The sequence below is a fragment of the Hordeum vulgare genome, chromosome 2H, assembly GCF_904849725.1.
Source record: "Hordeum vulgare subsp. vulgare chromosome 2H, MorexV3_pseudomolecules_assembly, whole genome shotgun sequence".
Lineage (NCBI taxonomy): Eukaryota > Viridiplantae > Streptophyta > Magnoliopsida > Poales > Poaceae > Hordeum > Hordeum vulgare.
Window position 1 is genome coordinate 572,527,252 of NC_058519.1, and position 15,629 is coordinate 572,542,880.

Genomic DNA, 15,629 nt, shown 5'->3' on the forward strand with positions numbered 1-15,629 from the left:
TACGGAAGATATATTGCTAAGGTAAGACAAACCTAGCAGGACCTCCCGTCGTGTCGACGACCCCGATAAGAGTCGCGTATCTCAGTCTCAGGACACGACGGATGAGCGACGCGTACAGTGGCCTGATAGAAATCACTCAAGTTGCCCTGAGTTGGCCCCGCATAGTGCTCTAGTTTGGACCAACACTCATGAGGAGCACTGGCCCGGGTTGTTGATTAAATCCTCGGGGTAGCCATTCCCTATGCAAATTATTATTAGGTGATTAGCAAATTAAAACCGATGTTGGGTCCTGCCAGACGAGCCTTAACACTACATGATTTATCAAGGGGGTCCCCATAACAACCCCGAACGTGTTAGGAGCGATCAGTTATGAAATCAAACACCGGTAGCCGAAACTAAGGCGACAATAATGGAACAAATCACCCGGCAAAAGGCTAGGCCTTCCGCCATTTACCAAGTATATAGGTGCATTAATTAAATAGCAGTTTAATCATAATGATATCAAAATACTCATTTATCACATGAGACAGCTGGCACCTGCAACTAGCAAAGCTAATCATTAGAAGCTGAGCAAGCCTACTTAGCCAAACAACATTAGCTAGGAGAGTAAGGTGTTTGGGTTTCATGGCATTAATAGGAGGCATTTTTTTATCAAGTGGTAGGCAGCGAGCATATATCGAAGGAAACATTATTCTAAGCATAACAAAGCTATATACGGTATCAAGGTCATGGTCATCTTGCCTGTGATGTCTTCAGCTTGGAACTGCTCTTCATCATCATGCACATACTCTCCAGAATCCACGTACTTGCTCTCCGATCCTGGTGCTACCCAAGATAAAAATAACAGCCAATGAACACCAACACAACATGATGCAACAAACAATATGATGCATGAGATGAGAAGGAAGCATGCACCACTATTCTAGCACTTTCATATGCATGAGATGAGAAGATAAACTTCTGGACAGAACTTCACACTAAGCTATCTTGACATGCATGGGAATGGCATTAACAGGTGCATCACGAGAAAATGATGCAAAAACATATAAAGAACGTCGAGAACAGAGCTACGGATCAACCGGAAACTATGAAACAAGATATGGAGTCCTACGGTTCAAATCCACCACAAGCACACTCCAATGGCACTCTTCTGGTGTTCCCAGGTTGCCACATGATCAAACAAATATAAGTGGGGTGGTGTAGTGAAACACACCACACCATCAACAATGCTCACACAAGCTTCAAAACAACTAAAACATGCAATCTGTCCTAAACAGCATCATAGCAGTTTGTCTACAACATTCAAAGTACCTACAACCACCCAAATGAGCCAAACAAGATATTTGGCAAAAGCCATTCGAAAGCTCTACAAGCCTGAGCAAGAAGTTTATACAAAGGAGTCACACATGGGAAGATCTATGGACACAAACTTGGGAAAAAATAACAGATTCTGGGACTTAGTGAAAATCTCAGATTTTCACCAGCTGATTATGCTCTCAAGCATTTTGGCAGCCTCCAAAATGATATCTACAGGAAGTGAAATTTAACAGAGAGCTAGACAAACCCAAAAGCTCACAGACCTCAGTTTGTTGCATGGGCTGATTCCCAACACATGAGCTTGTGCAAACAAAACAACAAGGGAAGAAAATAACAGCAGAATCTCAGACTTAGTGAAAATCATAGATTTTCACAAAGGTGACAATTTCAGCCAAGTGTCATCTTTGTCAAGGCACAACAAGTTCATACAAACTCCTATGTATAAAACAAAGACTCCATGTTATAGAGGGGTTCACCCACTACTGCCACATCAAGGATTCATCCTCATAGGGCCAACACACCACATGACACTAAGCTCTAAACATGGCATCAAGACAGAAAAAATGACACTTTATGAAGTTGCTCTAAAGTGAAATCTGATTCCACCACTGGATTCCTGAGATGATTCTACCCCCAAATCCATATATAATACATGGGTATTTGCATGGAACAAGTAGGCAAAAGCTAGCTCGAAAATCAACTTAGAAATCACTATGCTTATATAAGACATCATCACATGTGTAGAAAACATATGTAGCAACACCTACACCTACACATGCACACACACAAGGTTCATACACCATCACATCAACATAAGGGCAAGCATGAGGGGTTAGCCCTCATGCACAAGTGCATATGTGCACTCATGCCCACACACACACACACACATGCATGACCACCTACACACAAATACATACTCACACACACACACACACCACCAAGGGGTGCATCAAGAGGGGCTGCTCTCTTGCACATATGCATGTGCAAACATATGCACACACCCACCCACTTAGGTGCACATCTACTCATGTGCACACACAACATCAAACTACACACACTAGTGCATGCACAAGCACTAGCACACCACACACACATATGAGGTTGTGCAAACTTGTACAAGTATGTGGGGGTAACCCACACACACACATACTTCACCCACATACACATATGCAAAACCATACACCTACACCTACTACAACTAATACTCCACAAAACACACACACATGCATGTCACAAGCACACACCACATATACACACACAAGAATAAAACCTAGGCAGTAGATAATACAACCCAAGGCTCTAGCTAAAGAGACCAACTATCTTGCTGCCCAAGCAAAGAATAGTGCAAACAAGATTCAAAACAACAAAATAAAAATAAAAAGGGGGTGCTCTGGGATCGAACCCAGGATCTCTCTCTGGTGAAGGGTCGAGACGTCGAGGGGATTAAATAGAGGGCGAGGGGACTCCTCGACGTCCATGAGGGGGATGGCGCGCTCGCTCTCTCTCTCAGGACTGACGGAAAGTAGAGAAGAAGACGACGCCGTCAGAAAGAAGAGAGGGACGAGGGGTTTGGGTTGCGCTGCGAGGAGAAGAGGGAGATGGGCCTGGGATGGGAGAGAGCCCATCCACTAGCGCTAGATAGAATGAAAGAAAACACAAAGGGTTTTTCCGTTTAAAACAAATACACAGTAAGATAAAACACCTTGGGAAAACTAGGTCTCCAAAAATAAAAATAAAATAACCCTGGTCATAAGGGAATTATGACCCAATTAAATAAAATACAAAGAGGATTTTTGGAGCAATAAAATATTTACAAAACAGAATTAATTTAATCTGTTTTGTAAATAAAACCCCATTTAAGCAAAGTTTTGAAAACCCCTAGTCACATCTCCACATCCACAAGAAAAAGCACTAAATGATCTACATTTTTAAATCAGGTTTAAAACAACTCAACTTGAGCTCACAAAATAGGGAGAAGGCTTCATTTGAATTCTAGTTTGAAAACAACCAAGTTGAATCCAAGTTGGCAACCACCACAATATCACACCACAACACAACATGAAGGAACAAGCACAACATCAAAACAATAGAAAATACATGGATGCAATGAATGCCATGATGCAAAGGTGATGACACAAACTAAGCCACATGAAATGATAACTCCATATAACATGACCACATGGATCCAAACATGAAAGGTTTCCAAATATGGCAAGGTTACACTTGGGGCATTACACTCCACCAGCCCAGTAAGAACTTGTGGTGCCACCCTAGTGCCTTGGGCTCACTCCCGGGTGGGTGGGCCCCTCCCGATGAACTCCCGGAACCCATTCGTCACTCCCGGTACATTGCTGGAATTGCCCGAAACTTTCCGGTGACCAAATGAAACCATCCTATATATCAATCTTCATTTCCGGACCATTCCGGAAACCCTCGTGACGTCCGTGATCTCATCCGGGATTCCGAACAACATTCGGTAACCACACATATAACTCAACTATACTAAAACATCTCTGAACCTTAAGTGTGCAGACCATGCGGGTTCGAGAACTATGTAGACATGCCCCGAGGCACTCCTCGGTCAATATCCAATAGCGAGACCTGGATGCCCATATTGGATCCTACATATTCTCCGAAGATCTTATCGGTTGAACCTCAGTGTCAAGGATTCATTTAATCTCGTATGTCATTCCATTTGCCCTTCGGTATGTTACTTGCCCGAGATTCGATCGTCGGTATCCACATACCTATTTCAATCTCGTTACCAGCAAGTCTCTTTACTCGTTCCGTAATACAAGATCCCGTGACTTACACTTAGTCACATTGCTTGCAAGGCTTGTGTGTGATGTTGTATTACCGAGTGGGCCCCGAGATACCTCTCTATCACACGGAGTGACAAATCCTAGTCTTGATCCATACTAACTCAACAGACACCTTCGGAGATACCTGTAGAACACCTTTACAGTCACCCAGTTACGTTGTGACGTTTGATGCACACAAGGTATTCCTCCGGTGCAAGTGAGTTATATGATCTGATGGTCATAGGAATAAATACTTGACACGCAGAAAACAATAGCAATAAAACGACACGATCAATATGCTACGTCCATAGTTTGGGTCTAGTCCATCACATGATTATCCTAATGATGTGATCCAGTTATCAAGCAATAACACTTGCACATAGTCAGAAAACCTTGACTATCCTTGATCAATTGGCTAACCAACTAGAGGCTTGCTAGGGACATTGTTTTGTCTATGTATCCACACATGTATCTATGTTTTCATTCAATACAATTATAGCATGGATAATAAACGATTATCTTTAAACAGGAAATATAATAATAACTATTTATCATTGCCTCTAGGGCATATTTCCAACAAAAAGGTAATCAAAATAGATGTAAGATATGCCAGGAACTTGGGCACCGAAAAGGATCTCCAAACTGTCATTACACTCCTGAAATGCCAAAGTATGTTCATGTTTTTGATGTTCTTCACCTGGATGACATTTTGTGCTTGTTAAGAGGAAGCGTGCGGGGTGGCCCCTTGTTGTTGAAACATTGCAAACTGTAGCTAATCCAACTATTGTGTTGGAAGCTGAAACTATTATAGCTAGTCAAGTGAAGAAAACTAAGAGACTTAGTGAACTTGTGCTGCCAAGTCAAAAGCAAGTTGTGGTAACAAGAAAAAGAAGATGAAGTGAAAACTATTAGTCTACGAGTCTCATTTTGTGTGACGTAATGCTACTTGTATTTTGATGTGCGTTATACTTTGAAAACTATGTGCCATGTCCCAAATTTGAGCCGACTTTCAAATTTGAGCCACATTTAGTACTTTGATGTGTATTGATGTTCCAACCCATTCTCAACTTTTATGCACGTTAGGTGATCAATCCAAACACTTTTGTGAAATAAAACATGATTTGGATACTTTGGTTGGGGACGCTCATCGAACCGATGGATGGATCGTTGTTCTCTGTTTGTCGTCTTAGCCTACCATGCATGCTCGCGCGGTGAACCAACGCGTCGTCGCATCAGGGTGATTAAAATGTGTGCAACCATGTCGTTGCCATGCATGCACGCGCAACCAACACAGGGTCGTCGCATCAGGCAATTAAAACGCCGTTGACATGCATGCACGTGTAGCCAACCAATGAGGCATTGCCGCATCAAAGCAATTAAAATGCGTGGAGCTTTACCGACCGACGCACCTCGAATCTATGTGAAAAACGCATGGCTCCGTTCGGCGTAGTAGGACATTAAACAAGTGGACGTGGAGGCCGTGCTACAATGAATACAATGAAACAGGTGTGGCACATCGTGGCTATTTAAACAACTCTCGTGTACATCTCCCTCTCAACTCGATCTCACATCCATCTGTGCCCCCTTCTTCTTCACTTAAGGCCAAAGCAGACAAGATGCAGTTCACCGGTCCAACCTACCATCGGCCAGCAACCGTGCCGGAGAGGCAGTACCCCGTCGGGGTCATCGTGGAGGAAATCCTCCGGGTATTGGCTATATCAAGGTGGAGGGGTCCAATGGAGCTGACGAACTTCTTCCTTGTGACCGACTACCACTACCTCCCACACAACTCTCCAATGATGTTCCATGTCGAAGAGGTTCGTGCCAATGGAGGCATTGTGATTGGGCTCCTTGCTCACTTCACAAACCACTTCGGTGCCTACTTCCACCTCGCAAAGTCTTCTGGTGTGGGTGCGAGTTTATTGCATTCACCACCTACAACATCTTCACCAATTTCGACAACATCTTCCCCACGAGAGATGACATCCACACTCTCCCATACATCTTCCTCGAGGACAAGAAGTGAATGGGCACGTGGAGTGCCCTTGGTGGTGTGGGGGGCAGGTTGTTTGCCCAATATGTCGGGCTGAGTTAATTACTACAAGGGTGCTACTATCAACCCTAATATCTAGTATCTAGGGTCCCATCTATCTATGTAATGTGTGTGTTCCCAATATAGTAAGGGAATATATTAATGTTTTGTTCGTGCAATTGCATTCTCTTTTATATGTTCGAATATTTTATTTGCATAAACTTGATTTTATATTAATGCGATTGTCTATTACTTGCAAATACTTGTTTCTTTGTTTGAGATTAGTGCTGATCGTTACAGACATTGGAGCGAAAGACCATAAAGTACTCCTTGGATGAAAATATTTTAAAAAACGAAACAAAAAAATGAGAATATTTGATGTCTGTTTGAACCAGAAATTAAATTTAAACGTTGCAGCAAATATTAAAAACAAGGAAAAAATAGCGAGGAGTGTTCCAAAAGACACGTAAAACATACTTGATGAGTTGACGCTTGTGCTACTCTTTAAGCGTCTGGTCTTGAGTTCGAGTTAACTTCTTTGGGTAATAAGCCACCACTTTTTCCCCGCCTATTCGGCCCATCTACGACCATGCAACAACTAACAAATGAGCCTGCTGACACACACGTCCCACGCGTGAGTGAGAGCGGGCACATATCATCGAGCACCCGTTGTGAGATGAGCCCACCTTTGGGGTCCCACGTTTCAGTAACTGCACCTACCATCCACGACCAAGCTACCGCTGACATGTGCGTTATACGCGTCACTAAGAGCGTCTATATACCATCGTGCACTCGCTGATAGATTGGCCCGTCGTTAGGTTCCAGGTGTCAGTAATTGCGCCCACCACCTATGAACCAAGCCGTCACTAACATGGATGTCCTACTCGTCAGTGAGAGCGCCCGCATACCACCGCACACCCCTAACATATTGCCTGCCGTTGGGGTCCCACGCATCAGTAACTGCATCCACCACCTACGACCAAGTTTCCTACGTAGTCGTTGACATATGGCACAGTGAAAGGAGTCCCACAAGTCAATATATGCGCCGATCATTTACACAACTGATGAGAGGGGTATCCCACACGCGTCAGTAACCGCGTAAAGTAATGATAAAGACTTTGATGAACCGACAAACCCAGTTTGTCCTTTGGAGGGTGGGCTAGGCGGTGAAGGGAAAAGATAAGGACTACGAAAAAAAAGAAAACTAAGCAAGAAAGGACATGAAAATAGAAATACAAAAACATGTAAGGACCGAAATGCTTTGTTTGGGTATTATATGGTACTCCGTACTCCGTATTGGGGAAAGGGATAACCACCATTTGCGACTCGAGAATCTTTCCGCTCATCTCCAAAATATCTCCCCTCTCTCTCTAGCGCCTGCACTATCCCTTGCGTGGTTGTTAGTCTGTGAACTCGAGAGACCGAGCGAGGAAATTTGTCGGGTGAGACCTGAGAATCAGGGAGATATGGCTGGGATTGGTCCGCTCAGGCAGGACTGGGAGCCGATAGTGGTGCGGAAGAGGGCCCAGAACGCCGCGGACAAGAAGGACGAAAAGGCCGTCAACGCTGCCCGCCGCTCCGGCGCCGAGATCGACACCACCAAGAAGTGTAGGTGTCTGATTGGATCGATCCTTGTAACCGTGTTGCTGTCCGATTTACTGGATGCGGTTTTCCCTCGCTGATTCTGTTGATTTCTTGCCAATCTTCCTGGCGTTGGAGATAGATTTGTGATTTCTTCGGTTTGCTTTATTATAGGTTATGTTTTACAGTATTATATGTGATTTGTTTACCATTCTTTCTGCCATAAAACAGTTCGCAGTTTAGAGTACCACGTTTTCTTCTTCTCGGTTTTCCGTTGATCCAGTTTCTTTTGCAGATAACGCTGGAACGAACAAGGCTGCATCTAGCGGAACTTCCCTCAACACCAAGCGGCTCGACGACGACACCGAGAACCTTTCCCGTGAGCAACAATCACTCTCTCGCTATGCGCTTATTCTTCCACTGTGAATGATGTGCTACCGTATGCGAATTTGATTCGTTCATACACGGCGTAGCTGGGTTGTTCTGGAAAAAAGTTCTCTTTATGAACTAGGTGCTGAAGCTGTTGGTTGTCGTGATGATTCCTTGACATATTCTACTTGTAGCCCATGAAAGTGTCTGTTTAGTTTAGGAAACTTCTCCATGGTACTGCAGCATATGTTTGGATGAAATTAGTTTTTGATGTTAGATAAGCTGTTGATATCAACTGGCGCCTGTAGCAGTTTGGTTGGCACATCAAGTACCATACTGATATATCCTTGTTAATATGGTATTGAATATTTACCGAATAGGCTGCTCAACATATTCTCTGTCACATCTTTTCCTAGCGCACTTGTGAATATTTTGTAGTCCCACTTTTTTTTTTTGTTTGCCAGTGTTTTTCACGGTATAGTTAAATAAAAAATGTTACTACATATGTATCGGGGACTGGTTTTAGAGAGTGTGCTGACATATGCCAAGTTGGTAGCTGTGTTTATTATGGAGTTCAAATCATGTGTTATGGGTTGGTATTTATTTTTGTTGCTGGAAAAACTTCTCTTCCTCACTATGTGCTGAGGCTTCTGTGCGATTGGAGAAGGTGGCGAGGGATATTTTTGTCCCACATAGATGGCAGCGTGATCTCCAGATAGGTCCTCCATAGGCGACGACAATTTACGTCAACGTGATTGTATTACGTCTGTTGCTGTTTTATTTTTCGTACTTTTCGACCGTGGCTGTGTACATCTTAGCTATGCAGGGGCCGGATGTAATGCTTAAAACTTTTTAAGTAACAAAAGCCCTTTATAAAAAAAAAGCGCTGAGGATGTTGTGTTCGTCTGTTAGTCCTGTTTCCTCAATGCCCCTTGTTGCAAAGCCCCTGCAGTTGTTGATGCTGACTGTTTTTCTCTATGAAAAGAATACACATGTAACATACTCTACCTATAGCTAATTGGAAATCTCGCTTCAGTTTAGGAAATTCTTCTGTTGTATCATCACACTTCATTTTATTGGATGGCATTAGTTCTGATGTTGCATCTTTGTACGAATTCTGATAACAAATGACACTTCAAATTTATGTTATAATAGTCTTTGAAATTCACATGCTCTTAAATATTTACCAAAACATGTTATATTTTGCTTTACAGATCCTTTTTTTACGAGTGCACCTGTTAATGTTGTGAGGTTTAGAATCATTCTTATGTGTTTGTATGAGCACCCTTAGTCTTATTAGGGGTTAACCAGAATGCGGCTCTGTTACTAAATGGCTTGGTTGCATTTGCGGTGTTATATAGTTGTACTATTTAGATCATTCATTTTAAGGCGTCCCTAAGGGACCAGGGCACCCTCATATGGCATGGCGTCTAGCTCACCTTTGGCAGCTTTGAAAGGCGCCTGCACCGCCTACCTAGGCGCACATGGGGGCGCCGTCAGCTAAATCAAACGCCATGGATATGTGTCACCCTGCTGTGCACTTGTGCTCCTTTGAGTTAGGAGTCCTAATGCTCTGCTTTCGTTTGTGAATCTGATCTGTAGTGCTATGCATATGCTCTGCCATAAATGTGTGTTCTACAGTTCAACTGCTCTCTGATTTATGATGTGACTTCAAGGTGTTTAACGGTGTATGTCCACTAAATGTTACTCTATTCTGCTGCCCATAGAAGTTCAAAACTGTCTAAGGCGTTGCCACGCCTTACACTTTGATGCTTAAAAGCCAAGGCGCCGGACCTCGCCTTACCGCCTTATAAACATTGATTTATATGGCGAAATGAGATTTTCACCATTTATTATATTTTTAAATCTCAAACTTCATCTAAGATGTGCATAAAGTCTCAAGCATCCCCTTTTGATCAAAAAGTCTTGTGACATGGAATGGCCATCACCTATGGTGAGTAATTGCTTGTATATTTGATCGGTCACCTAGATGGGTAACTCTGCAATAATCTTTTATTTTTAATAAGCATGAGTCAAGGTTTCCAAAATTCCAAACCTGTAATTTAGCAGCTCTAGCTTACTGCTCCTGAATTTTGGGCATGCCCAACTTTTCCATTACTCGGTTTGCTGCCATCTGGCAACTTTAGCTTGCCCCATCTAATATTGTCCTACATGTGAGTGTTTGTGTAGTAAAAATTCTGCAGTTCCCTTAGGATGCTCAGAGTCTGTTTATGTACCTATTTAACTATAATAGGCCGACTTTATGTCATTTCACCGAAAATTTGTTTTGGAGCTCGGGCTCCATGAAGACATTTTTTGAAAATAAAAAATAAAAAATCAGTTTTCTAGTTCCTAAAAATTATGAGAAAAAAATCCACATGTACATATGGTTGTATTCTACATGTGTATAAAATTTCATGATGAGACCTGAGCTCCAAAACACCTCTTGTATTCCCTGCTTAATTTGTACTCCCTCCGTCGACGAATAAGTGTATGTTTGGCATCTAAATTTGTCCACAAAAGATTATACTTCTATCTTTCCTGCTTAATATGTACTCCCTACGTCGACGAGTAAGTGTACGTTTGGCATCTAAAATTTGTCCACAAAAGAGTATACTTCTATCTTTCCAATGCAATTTGAAGTAGAAAATAATGCTTCTCTATCATCACACAGCAATCAAGACCAATAACATTCAACACATGGTCTTCTCACTTTTTACATGCACTTAGCTCATTGGGGGTGGGGTAATTAAAGAGGATAGAGATGGTGTCTTGCACCTTCCCAAAGCATTTATTACTCCACTCCAAAATCTGTCCAAAAATTTCTATATGTACACTTATTCATTGATGGAAGGAGTAAGAGTATTGACATATGTACATGATATATATTGTTTTATCTAATTTTAATTTAAATGGTGTGTTGTCCACTATACCAATATAATAAAATTAATCTGCAACCAAAATTGTCTGTGTATATCATAATGCAATTAACTAAAAATTGACATACCGTGACAGCGTGTACATAGACAATAATCCATCAGCCATTCATCATCACACTGCACAATCAGTACAATCTGATCCATGGCAGAAAAATTGAATCAATCTTGTGCTCAAAGTAATCAGTCAACGCCTACCACTTGGGATCTCACATGGATTGGACTTGGGGATGGAATGAGGAGACAAGTTGGTTTAAAGTGATTTCTGTGGGAGGCGAGCCCATTGTATATGATAGCAATCCCTTTGTAATTTCTCTGAAATAGGCACGGGCTGAGTTAGGGATGTATTTTAATTGAGTTTACTTCAAGTTTGCTTCAAGTCCAAAAACGGCCCCCTGCCTATTTATTGGTCTAACAGTTGAAAGTTGAAGTTGTTTTTTCTTCGGGAAATGAACTATCGAGCTAACAAAAAGAAAAAGAACGGGCTTTGCGGTGCCGTTTATCGCGCCATTTACATCCTAGGCTGAGTGCGGGATTTTTCAAAAGCCAGAAAAGCACCTCCAGACTCCAGTGGTGCTTTTGCTCCTATGAACTAATAATCCACCATGCCTTCTTTAAGCCCCAAAATAAGCTAGCTGTTTGCCTGGGCACAGAATGCCAAAGGCCAATCCCAACCAAACACCTTTAACCTTGGGAACCATAGGATTCAAACTAGCACAGATTGTTTGCCTAAAATTGCCTTACCTGTGCAGATATTCGGTCATCAAATTTGTCAGTTCTATTAGGAAAACCACACATTTTTGGTGATAAAATTGGCTCAGTTTTGTGAAGAGAACAAACTAGGTTGCCTCTTGGGCCTTCTTAATTTCTTGGAAAATTTTCATCCTCCTGCAGGAATTCAACCGTTTCCTGTACAATATGCAGCGCTCCTATGAATCAAAATGGCATTTCTACCAGTCATTATTTTTTGGCTATCAGTCAGAATTTCTAATTTTCTGTTCTGTAATATCGTCCTTTCTTAACGAGGTTTTTTGTTTGTTTTTATTGCTGAGTATGTTTACGTACATAGAATTTCACATACAGATCTGATATTGTTTTCCCCGGGCTCATCTCAAGATGCTTGAGATTCAAACAGTCAAGCTTTCTCTGCTTGTTTTGTGTGCCAATCCCTAATCCCTTGTGCTCTCATGGGATGCTAGATGAGCGTGTTTCAAGCGACCTGAAGAAAAACCTTATGCAAGCAAGGCTGGATAAGAAGATGACCCAGGCACAACTTGCTCAGGTATGTAGTTGAATATCAAGATTTTACAACTTACAGAGTTCTTTCTGACAAGAAAAGCCTGTCACCTTCTGATTTAACACACACCATTATCTCAATCTAAGAGTGTGATGTGTTGTAACAGATGATCAATGAGAAGCCACAGGTGATCCAGGAGTACGAGTCGGGCAAGGCGATTCCGAACAATCAGATAATTGGAAAGCTCGAGAGGGCACTTGGAGCTAAGCTGCGTAGCAAGAAGTAATGCCTTGAAGTAGCCAAGCCCTGTCTATTTGCTTTGCATTACGTGTGCTAGGAGGCTGTTCCTGTTGGTTGATACTGAATAACCATGCCACGGAACCACTTTATGTATCACCATATTATCGTATTCTAAAGTTTGTTGTCATATGTCGAGTGTAAGAGTTGCATTAAACATGCAGCCTGACATGTTAACCCGTGTGGTTTATGCCTGGTGTTTGTTACTGGCTTTTGCTAATACAAGTGTCTATTGTGAGGTAATCACACAAAACCATTACATTTGGGTCAACAAATTACCCCATAATTGAGGGAAATCATACACAGCCACCACTTGTAAAGCATTTGAGTAACAGAGAGCATCAATTCTTGAATAAGTTCGTTTTAATAGCCAAACTGACTGTGGGCCCTACCTGTTTGGCTGATGTGGCATGTCTATGTATACATTTTGCTAAGGGTGACGTGGGTTCCACCGCCAGCCCCAATCTTCTCCCTTTTGTCTTTCTCACTCCTCATCGAACCCCTCTCACTAACGTTTCATTCTGCCCTTGCCGCCATGCTCTTCTCTCTCCTACGCCATTTTTTTGCTACTCCGGCCACTAGCTCACTCCTGTACGAGTGCATGCATCATTATCCTCATGAATGCCACTGAACCGTGCATCACCCTCGCGCTTAATGCGAGTTTGTGAGGTGTGGAGAACCCCATTGACCTTACCATGCATCAATGAGCAGGCACATGTGCCATCGAAACCAAGGTGATTTCACTCTTTTTCATAGTCCCTATGCATACATATGATACATGACTATTGATGACCCACAAGTATACAGGGTCAATCATAGTCCTTTTGATAATTAAGAGTGTCGAATCCAACGAGGAGCAAAAGGTTTCAGCAAGGTAATTTCTGCAAGACTCAGAGACTGTTTGGGACTGCTCTGCTTCTTAAAATTCAGCTCTGCTTCAAAAAAGACAAGCCAAACGGGGTAGCTTCATGATATGCTGCTCCGTAAAAAAACTAGAATCTGGTGTACAACTTCAAAGTTTTAATGAAGCTCCTGAGGGGGTGCTCCAAAAAACTATAGAAGTTGGAGTTGGAGGGAAATTACCCACCACTGCCACTAGTAAGTGGATATCCCTTCATTTCTTTCCCCTCAACCAATCAAATAGATTTTTTCCATCAAATTTTCTATTCTTGAAGCCGGAGCTAGATGGAAGACAAACATTCTCTTGATAGTGCTATAGCTTCTCTATGAAACTGCTCCAAAGTGAATTTCATGAAGTGAAGCTGATTTTGGTGAATTAAAGCAGTCCCAAACAGGCCCTGAAATAGGGGTAAGAAGTTATTTGATAACAAGATAATTGTAACAAGTGACAACTAGCAATAGTAACAATAGATGAAGCAAGGTAGCCCAATCCTTTTATGGCAAAGGACGGACCGAAACAATTTTTTATAATAGGCAAAGCGTTCTTGAGGGCACACGAGAATTTCATCTAGTCACTTTCGTCATGTTGGGTTAATTCGCGTTCGCTATTTTGATAATTTGATATGTGGGTGGATCAGTGCTTGGGTACTGTTCTTACTTGAAAAAACCTCCCATTTATAATTAACCCTCCCGCAAGCATCCGCAACTACGAGAAAAGTATTAAGAATAAATTCTAACCATAGCATTAAACATAGGAATCCAAATCAGCCCCTCACAGAGTCGTGCCTAGATTGGGGTTTAAGTTTCTGTCACTCTCGCAACCCACCCTCTAATTACTACTTCATAATGCATTTCCTTAGGCACAAAGATGGTGAAGTGTTATGTAGCCGACGTTCACATTACACCACTAAGGGAATCACGACATTCATATCATCAAAATATCAAACGAATATCAACTTCACATGACTACTTGCAACATGGCTTCTCCCGTGTCCTCAAGAACAAAAGCAACTACTCACAAGTGATAAACATGTTCGTGATTAGAGAGGTTTTAAATAGCATATTGTATCTGAACATATGATCTTCCACCAAATAAACCATAAAGCATAAACTACAAGATGTAATCAATACTATTAGTCACACCCGAGGTACCAATCCGAGGTTCCGGTACAAGATTGAGTTCAAGAGGTGAACTAGGGTTTTGAGAGGAGATGGTGCTGATGAAGATGTTTATGAAGATTGGCCTTCCCAAGATGAGAGGGTTGTTGGTGATGACGATGGCCTCAATTTCCACCTTCGGGAGGGAAGTTCCCCCGTTGAAGCGTGCCCAGGTTCTGCCTCGAGACGGCGACGTTTCGTCTCCAAAGTCCTCCTCTTATTTTTTTCAGGGTAAAAGGGAATTTATACCAGAAGATGATCGCCAGAGGTGGGCCAGGGGGCCCACTAGACATTAGGCTGCACGAGGGGCGCCTGGCGTGCCCTCGTGTCTAGTGGGCGCCTAGTAGCCCCCTTCGGTACTTCTTCGCTCGAGTATATTTTATTTTTTATAAAATAAATTATGTAAAATTTCAGCCCAATTGGAGATGTGCAGAATAGGTATCTCTGACATAGCTTTTTCAGGTCCAGAATTCCATCTGTCGGCATTCTCCCACTTGATGTAAACCTTCCATATTATGAGAGAAAAGACATTAGAGTTACTCTACCAAGTGGCAAAATGCATAAAAACACTATAAATAGCAGTAACAAAACATGATGCAAAATGAACGTATCAACTTCCCCAAGCTTAGATCTCACTTATCCTCAAGCGAAAGCCGATAACGAAAATCATGACCACATGCTTTGAGAGAGAGGTGTCGATAAAAACAAAATAAGGACATAGCAGCATCATGCTCATTATTATAACAACAAATAAAACTTTATAAAATACTTCATCACATCATTTTCATCATATAACTTTTATCATAAAGGCTTCTTATAAACAAGTAGCAATTCATCACAACATTGAAGTATGAAGCATAAACTCTATTGAAAAATAACAAACTATGTTTTCAGACAACTTTGCAGCACAATTGATCATACTTTGAGGAAGGGTCACATAGCAGAGCTTTTAAGCAAGTCTACATACTCAACCATAATTTAGTCTTCTATGATTGCTAACA

At 41.9% G+C, this 15,629-nt stretch overlaps 1 protein-coding gene across 1 annotated transcript; it reads left to right on the forward strand.

Annotated features, from left to right (window-relative positions):
* Positions 1–7,446: 7,446 nt before the first annotated feature.
* On the forward strand, positions 7,447–12,826 carry LOC123427383 (multiprotein-bridging factor 1a-like). Its single transcript, XM_045111410.1, has 4 exons — positions 7,447–7,758; positions 8,027–8,110; positions 12,236–12,318; positions 12,440–12,826. The coding sequence occupies exons 1-4, from the start codon at positions 7,617–7,619 to the stop codon at positions 12,557–12,559; spliced, it is 429 nt and encodes a 142-aa protein (XP_044967345.1). The 5' UTR covers positions 7,447–7,616; the 3' UTR covers positions 12,560–12,826.
* Positions 12,827–15,629: the final 2,803 nt, after the last annotated feature.

Bases quoted from the DNA above. Each gene is read 5' to 3' on its own strand.
- LOC123427383 (XM_045111410.1), top strand. From the start codon at position 7,617: ATGGCTGGGATTGGTCCGCTCAGGCAGGACTGGGAGCCGATAGTGGTG. The intron at 8,111-12,235 runs GTGAGCAACAAT...ATGGGATGCTAG, and splicing joins CGACACCGAGAACCTTTCCC to ATGAGCGTGTTTCAAGCGAC. The intron at 12,319-12,439 runs GTATGTAGTTGA...GTGTTGTAACAG, and splicing joins CCCAGGCACAACTTGCTCAG to ATGATCAATGAGAAGCCACA.